This window comes from Acomys russatus, chromosome 3 (genome assembly GCF_903995435.1).
Source record: "Acomys russatus chromosome 3, mAcoRus1.1, whole genome shotgun sequence".
In the NCBI taxonomy this organism is placed as follows: Eukaryota; Metazoa; Chordata; class Mammalia; order Rodentia; family Muridae; genus Acomys; species Acomys russatus.
The window spans coordinates 69,130,510-69,138,283 of record NC_067139.1 but is presented as its reverse complement, the minus strand read 5'-3'; the positions used below and the strand labels follow the sequence as shown (position 1 = coordinate 69,138,283).

At 45.7% G+C, this 7,774-nt stretch overlaps 1 protein-coding gene across 1 annotated transcript; it reads left to right on the top strand.

Moving 5' to 3' along the window:
* Positions 1-5,876: 5,876 nt before the first annotated feature.
* Positions 5,877-7,283, top strand: LOC127185814 (DNA-directed RNA polymerase III subunit RPC1-like). The gene is made up of 2 exons (XM_051142386.1): positions 5,877-6,285; positions 6,814-7,283. The coding sequence occupies exons 1-2, from the start codon at positions 6,088-6,090 to the stop codon at positions 7,024-7,026; spliced, it is 411 nt and encodes a 136-aa protein (XP_050998343.1). The 5' UTR covers positions 5,877-6,087; the 3' UTR covers positions 7,027-7,283.
* Positions 7,284-7,774: the final 491 nt, after the last annotated feature.

Below are 7,774 nucleotides of genomic sequence, written 5' to 3'. Positions count from 1 at the left end.
TATGTTATTTGTGGCTATTGTGAAGGGTGTTGTTTCTCTAATTTCAGCCACTTTGCTGGAGGTGTTTATCAGTTGTAGGGGTTTCTTGGTAGAATTCTTGGAGTCATTTATGTATACTCTCATATGATCTGTGAATAGTGAACCTTTGACTTCTCCCTTTCCAATTTATATCCCCTTGGTCTCCCTTAGTTGTCTTATTGCTCTAGCTAGGAGTTCAAGTGCTATCTTGAAGAGATATGGAGAGAGTAGACAGCCTTGTCCTGCCCATGATTTCAGTGGAGTTGATATATTTCTTTCCATTGAGTTTGATGTTGTCTATAAGCTTGTTGTATGTTGCCTTTAGTATGTTTAGGTATGTGCCTTGCATCTCCTATCTCTCCAAGACTTTTAGCATGAATGAGTGTTAGATTTTGTCAAAGGCTTTTTTTAGCATCTAAGGAGATGATCATGTGTTTTTTCCTTTCAATTTGTTTATATGTTGGATTACATTGATGGATTTACATATATTAAATCACATCTGCATGCCTGGGATGAAGCTAGCTTGTTTATGGTGGATGATATTTTTGATGTTTTCTTAGAATCAGTTTGTAAGTATTTCCTTGAGTATTTTTGCAGTAATGTTCGTAAGGGAAATTGGTCTGAAATTCTCTTTCTTTGTTGAGTCTTTGTGTGGTTTAAGTATCAAGGTGACTGTGGCCTCATAGAATGAGTTTGGCAATGTTCCTTATGCTTTTATTTTGTGGAATAGTTTAAAGAGAATTGGTAGTAGATCTTCTTCAAAGGTCTGGTAGAATTCTATGCTGAATCCATCTGTCCCTAGGCTTTTTTTTTTTTAAATGACTGATTCTGTTTCCTTATGAGATATAGGACTATTTATTTTGTTTACCTATCTTGATTCAATTTTGGTAAGTGGTATTTATCAAGAAATTATCCATTTAGTTTAGCTTTTCAAATTTTGTGACATATAAGTTTTTTAAAATATATTTTTAAAACATTTTTTATTTTTTACATATACATTTATATTATTACACATATATACAATAAACTACCTATAGCAAGAAGAACCATGACCCAATCAGGAATTATATAAATGTTATATTCCTAGTGTTTTGGCTATTTGTATTTGACAGCCTTGAAGAAAACCTCTTTCCTATCTTGGTGTGCCTAAAATTCTGAATGTAAATCAATCTCCATCACATCTTGTCATTAGGAACTTCAAACATCTATCTAGACCTAAAAACATCTTAACCCCTAAACAACTAAGCTTCACTGTAAAACTAAGCTACCTGGTCTACAACTCCTTCAGAGACTTGAGGGCATATAAGCTTTTGAAGTAGCCTGTAATGTCTCTTTGGATTTCCTAGGTGTCTGTCATTATGTATTCCTTTTCATTTCTGAATTTGTTGATTTGAATACTCTCCCTCTGCCCTTTAATTAGTTTGGCTATGGGTTTGTCTATCTTGTTGATTTTCTCAAAGAACTTGCTCTTGGTTTCATTGATTCTTTTCATTGTTTTCTTTGTTTCTAATTTATTGATTTCAGTCCCAAGTTTGATGTCTACTCCTTTTTGGTGTGTTTGCTTCCTTTTTGTTCTAGAGCTTACAGGTATGCTGTTAAGTTGCTAGTATTGGATTTCTCCAACGGAACAACAGAAGTACCACCTTCCCAGTTATATTGGGACACAGTGTGACATAGATGTGTCTTGCCTTGACTGTAACTTGCCTTCGTCCTTCCAGCCTCGTGTGCTGTACCAGTGGGACCAGATCACCTCTACCTAAATAGAGAAGTTTCTGGAGACCTGTAGGGATAAGTACATGAGGTAGGCATGCTAACTGTCCTGGACTGCCAGGCAGCCATGCAGGACTCCCATGTCCTAGGTAGTCTCTGTGGGCTCAGTATCCTGGCTGGCCTAGTTTCATCTCTGTTAATGTGATAAAATACTGTGACCAAAAGTAACTTAGAGGGAGGAAGAATTGATTTTTAGTTCAAAGCTCCAGGTTATGCTCTATTTGTGGGAAGGCAAGGCAAGAACTCACTCAGTTACATGGCATCCTCAGTCAGGAACACAGAGACTGGGATGCAGCCATGCTGCCTGCCTGCCTCTGCTTGTGCTCAAGCTGTCTGCTCTTGCACGGTTGGGGACCCGCTGTAGGCTCTGTTTCTTAACAATTAAACTTTATTATACAACCCAACTAGCTTACACAAGAAGGAAAAAAGGTTAAAGGGAAAAAAGAGTGAACCTTCCGGTATCCTTTCCACGGGATGGGTCCTTAGGTGTCTCTGGCCTGCGTGCTGGTCCAGCCTGTTCGCTGATCCATGTGCGCTCAAGTCCGGTCTGAACCTGCTGCTGCTCTCCTCCCTGCCTGCCTGTGTCACTTGTGAAGGGCGGTCTCCTTCTCCCATTGAGGGTTGATTAGAAAGGCAATAGTCCAGGTGGAGTCCCCAGGTCTGCTTCCTGATGGCTCCACTCAGTCTGTCACAAGGTATTCATGGGTTCCTCAACGGTAAAGCCCGCCAAGACTGCTTTTACCTGTGACAAAGCTTATAGTCTTTCCCACAACCCACCAGTGAAATGATTCTGCCCACGTTTAGGGTGGGTCTTCCCAACTCAATTAACAATCTATAAAATCCTCACAGACAGGCATGATGATTCCTCACTGCATGTCTGTCTTTCCCCATGAATCTAGGTCAGACCAGGCTGAAGATAAAACTAACAAGCTCACTGGCCCAGCATCGATGCCAGGCTTTGAGCAGAGTTTCACGTTGCTTATATGATCTCAGTAGGGCCACAGGATCCTAACCATGAGAGATCGTACAGAGGAATTTCCTAAATACCTTTTGCCCATAAGAAAACTCTTATTTTATCTCTCTGACCAATTTCATTGCTCAGTAGAAGCAGACCACTTCAAATTGTGGTGTGAGGTGAACGTCATCCCAGGACACATATGCTGACCACACAGAATCTAGTCACACCAAATTCAGTGGGCTTCTGAGCACCTCACTCCCCTCTTGTCACTTGTTCCTAGCCTGTGCCAGACTTTCCTCTGGCACAAACACTGCCTTTATTTATTTATTTTTATGTATATGAGTGCTCTATCTGCATGTACACCTGAATACTAGAAGAGGGCATCAGATCACTTTTATAGATGGTTGTGAGCCACTATGTGGTTGCTGGGAATTGAACTCAGGACCTCTGGAAGAACAGACGGTGCTCTTAACCCCTGAGCCATCTCTCCAGCCTCCCTTTGCTGTTTTCATCCTGAACCTAATCCTTGAAGGGGCAGTAAGCAGAAGCCTGTCCCCAGCACTTTTTCTGGCCTTTTCTTTGTTGTGTCATGTCCTCTTCTGTGCTTTTTCTTCTAGGGCACAGATGGAACCAGGCTCTGCAGTGGGTGCACTCTGTGCACAGAGCATTGGTGAGCCAGGTACCCAGATGACCCTGAAGACTTTCCACTTTGCAGGGGTGGCCTCCATGAACATCACACTGGCTGTGCCTCGGATCAAAGAGATCATCAACGCTTCCAAGGCCATCAGGTAGTTGCTCCCTGGCATGTTCCATGTGGACCAGTGGTCCTTGTGCTCATGTTCCCGCGATTTGGTAACTGGGCAGTGTCTGGGGTCCAGAGGGCAGGTGTGCTGTGTAGACCACTGTCTGGAGTTTTACAAAGTTGCTCAAGCCAAAATTGGATATGCTGAAAAGGGAATCTGAGGACTTGTTTTGTTTTGTTTTGCTTTGTTTTGTTATGGCTACTACTTACATGATATAGAAAATATTACATGAACTAGCAGTATTGATCACTAGGTCAGTAAATATTTCACTGCCTTGGTGCCATTGCTCCATTGCCTGAACAGCCCTGATTGATTCTTCCCCTGCTTGGTGTGTAGCCATTCTGTGCGAGCCCCCAGGGACTCAGTAAGTGTTCAGGAGACCTGACACTAGAAGAATTAGAGATGCATTCTGTTTTCAGTGGTAGAAATCATTTTGCATATTCTCTGAGTTTTGCAGAAGAAATAGCATCAAGAAAGTGTTATTTCTGTGTGAAAATAGCTGTCCCTGGTTGTAGACCAGCAACTGGGGGTATGCAGGGTGGTTGGAGGTACACTTGCCTCCTGCAGGCGGGTCCAATCTGTCCCAAGGGCCTGTGTTGATGGGATACTGTCCCCTGTGAGAACAGAAGATGATAGTGGTGGTTAGAGGAGCGGGGATGTTGCTGGAGAGGGCCAGGTGGAGGGGAAATGCACTAGGACATGGTTCCCTGGGGGTCAAAGGTCAAGATTAAGTGGTAGGTCTTCTTCCACAAGGAAGTTTTCTTTAAGTCTTCTCACAGATGGAATGCACACCTGGGATCTCTCAAAACTAGTTAGCCTCAGTGAGAGCTCTTCAAAGTCCTTTACCACAGGCCTCCCCAAGTTGTGCCCTAGTAAAGTAGTCATGCCTGTGAGTAGCTCTGAGACTCAATAAAGCTGTGTACTGCACGCAGTCCTGGTCCCTTCCTTGTGCGCTGATGCTGTCTCCTTCTTGCAGCACGCCAATTATCACAGCACAGCTGGACAAGGACGATGATGCTGATTATGCACTCCTGGTGATGGGCAGAATTGAGAAAACACTCCTGGGGGAGGTACTGAATCCCTTTTGAAAACAAGAAAATGTTATCAGTAGTGTTGAGGAAGTGGCAGAGCAGCCGCTGTGGGTGTAGACCGCAGCGGAGGCCATGCGCCTTGGTGGAGAGTGTGCCTGTGGCTTGTGGTGCAGAGGGGCCATGCGGGCGGAGGCTAATGCTTTGCTCATTTGCCGTGGCAGATCTCAGAGTACATTGAGGAAGTGTTTCTTCCTGATGACGGCTTTATTCTTGTCAAGCTTTCTCTGGAACGGATCCGGCTTCTGAGACTGGAGGTGAGTCAGAGCGTGACTGTGTGAGAACGTGCTCCTGTGGGTCCTGAGACGGTGCTGACGTACCAGGAGGGACATTCTGCAGCTAAAGAAGCAGTGTACCAATTCTGGCTGGCGGTGTTGGTCACACCATTAGCTGTCACGTCCTTCTGAGTTGACCATGATGCAGACAAGTCATGGCTACATAAGAAACTATTTGATTCGGTGTCAGTGCCATCTACATTTGTCAGCTTGTTAACACATAATGTTAAGATATTTGGTCTCTTTGTCCATCTTTACATGCTGTGGAGGGAGCCTGGGCCAGTTCTGCCTTAGTACCCTCACACAGCACTTGGCTGGTTTGTTGTTTTCAACTGGTGGCCTCACCTCACCTCCCTTACTGGTATTTGTGGAGAGCGAGCGAGCGAGCAGTTAACTGATAACAACCTTTTTGAGAGTCAACTGAGGTCAACTGTTAGTTAAGCCTTTCTTAGCCTTTTAAAAATTCTGACAGCCGTTGTCAAGAGCCATAGTCCTGTGGTTCCCACACGACAGTCAATTCTGTCTCCTGTGCCTTGTGACTCTGGTAACAGTTCTTTATAGGCCTTGATGTAGTTGGTGGTAGAGTAATTGCCGCCCGTGTACAAACAAGGTCTTAGGTTTTATCTAGGGACCAGAAGAAAATAAAAATTCAAGATCCAGTTACATCTGGGAGCGTAGCACACAACAATAAGCTTTCTGGCCTTCCTGGCCTCGTCTCCAGACAATCCAGAACTTTCTCCACGGACTCTAGTTGTTGCCGTTAAACATGAATATTCAGTGAGGAAGATGGTCATTCTTTCAGTGAAAAGCACCTGCTATTTATGGACAAAGTGCAGGTATTGAGCATAACTATGTAGGATATAAAACTGTGTGGGTTTAGAGAGAGGTTGAGCAGGTAAGGGCACTTACTGCTCTTCCAGGAGACAAAAGTTCTAGCTAAGCACCCATACAGATGCCCTCAAAACCTCCTGTAGCTCCAGCTTCAGGGGATCTGACTCCATCTTCTTGCCTTCATGTGACCTTCCCAGAGGTGACAAACATTTTCTCAGACAAACACACCACACATGAATATAAGTCAATTTTGTGGTAGAGGAGGTGACAAAAAATGGCTGTCGAGACTCCTTAAATAGCCCTCATGCCATCAAGGACAAAGCCATTGTCACAGAAGTCTGCGCATGTCTGCTGCTAATGTCCCTGGCACCCTGCAGGTGAATGCCGAGACAGTGCGGTACTCCATCTGCACATCCAAGCTCCGGGTGAAGCCTGGCGATGTGGCTGTTCACGGAGAGGCCGTGGTGTGCGTCACCCCCAGGGAAAACAGCAAGAGCTCCATGTATTATGTGCTGCAGTTTCTGAAAGAGGATCTTCCGAAGGTGAGGCAAAGCCTCCTCTCGTGCAGAGTCAAGCAGGAGTGGGGCTGGGGACCAGGTCACCACAAAGACCAAGGATGGACACAGTACTTCGTTCCATATCCCCAAGGGCTCAGTCTGGTTCTTATTTATTTGGGAGTGTGGGAGTGTGTAGTGTGCCTGTGGGAGTTGGCACTCTCTCTCCACCTAGTGGGTCCCAAGGATCACACTTGGGTTGTCAGGCTTGGTGGCAGGCTCCTTTATCCACTGGACCCTAAGGCAGGTTCTATATGCAGTTTGGAGCCTGCAACTCTGTCCAGTAGTGTCCTTTCTGCTCTCTTCACTGTGATTGTAGCGTGGAGCACAGTCCCCTGGCCCATGCTTCCCCGGCCCCCATGCAGTACACAATTACTCCCGGATTACATACATTGCTGGGGACGATGGCTGAGAATGGCATGAACGAGTCTCCCAGCCCATTCTTCAGCCATGTTTCTGAGGCTCTCAGGTGAGACCAAGGGTTCCTGCATCTTGAACATTCCGTGTTGAATGTAGGTGGTGGTACAGGGCATCCCAGAGGTGTCCAGAGCTGTCATCCATATCGACGAGCAGAGTGGGAAGGAAAAGTTCAAGCTTCTAGTAGAAGGTGACAACCTGTGGGCCGTCATGGCCACCCACGGTGTGAAAGGCACCCAGACCACTTCCAATAATACCTATGAGGTAACGTCCCCTTTGCACCCTCAGCCAATACCCAGCTCAGTTTCCTGACCCTGACATTTGCTCTCTTCCCCCAGCAACTACAGAACAGTCTGTTTGGGGGAACAGAGCAGGAGTTTGCTTGTCAGAAAAGGGAAGTAGGAGTGGGGTAGGTCCCAGAAGGGCCCCTACTCACTCCTAGCTCTTCCTAGGTGGAGAAAACTCTGGGCATTGAGGCTGCCCGGACAACTATCATCAACGAGATCCAGTATACGATGGTCAACCATGGCATGAGCATCGACAGGAGGCACGTGATGCTGCTCTCTGACCTGATGACCTACAAGGTGTGAGAGGGGAAGCTCCAGGTGGTCGTGGGTACCTGAAATCCACTGTAGGACAGAACGAGAGAGCGTGTATGGCTTGTAAAGCACACTGCTGTGAGAACTGACCTGGACAGGAAGTAAGGCACCACCACCCAAAGAGTAAGTGTGGTGGTGGGGCCAGGGGTTCTGGTAAATTCCCAGTGTGAGAATTTCAACAAAGCCAGTCTTTGCAAGAGAAAAGCTGGAACACGGCCTTTTCCATGTCCTGAGTTTTTTTTCTACAGTAAACTAAGCTGATCATTATCAAAACATGATGTTTAATCCCACAACTCGGAAGGCAGAGGCAGGCGGATCTCTGTGAGTTTGAGGCAAGCCTGGTCCAGGACAGCCAAGATAACATTGAGAAACCCTGTCTTGAAAAACCAAAACCAACCAAACAAAAGAACCCATGATGCCCATGGTGTCTTGGGGTGTTGGTGCGCTAACCCATTTCTTGT

Excerpts from the sequence above, each read along its gene's own strand:
- LOC127185814 (XM_051142386.1), top strand. The coding sequence starts at position 6,088 with ATGTCTGCTGCTAATGTCCCTGGCACCCTGCAGGTGAATGCCGAGACA. Across the intron at positions 6,286-6,813 it reads TGAAAGAGGATCTTCCGAAG|GTGGTGGTACAGGGCATCCC; the intron begins GTGAGGCAAAGC and ends TGTTGAATGTAG.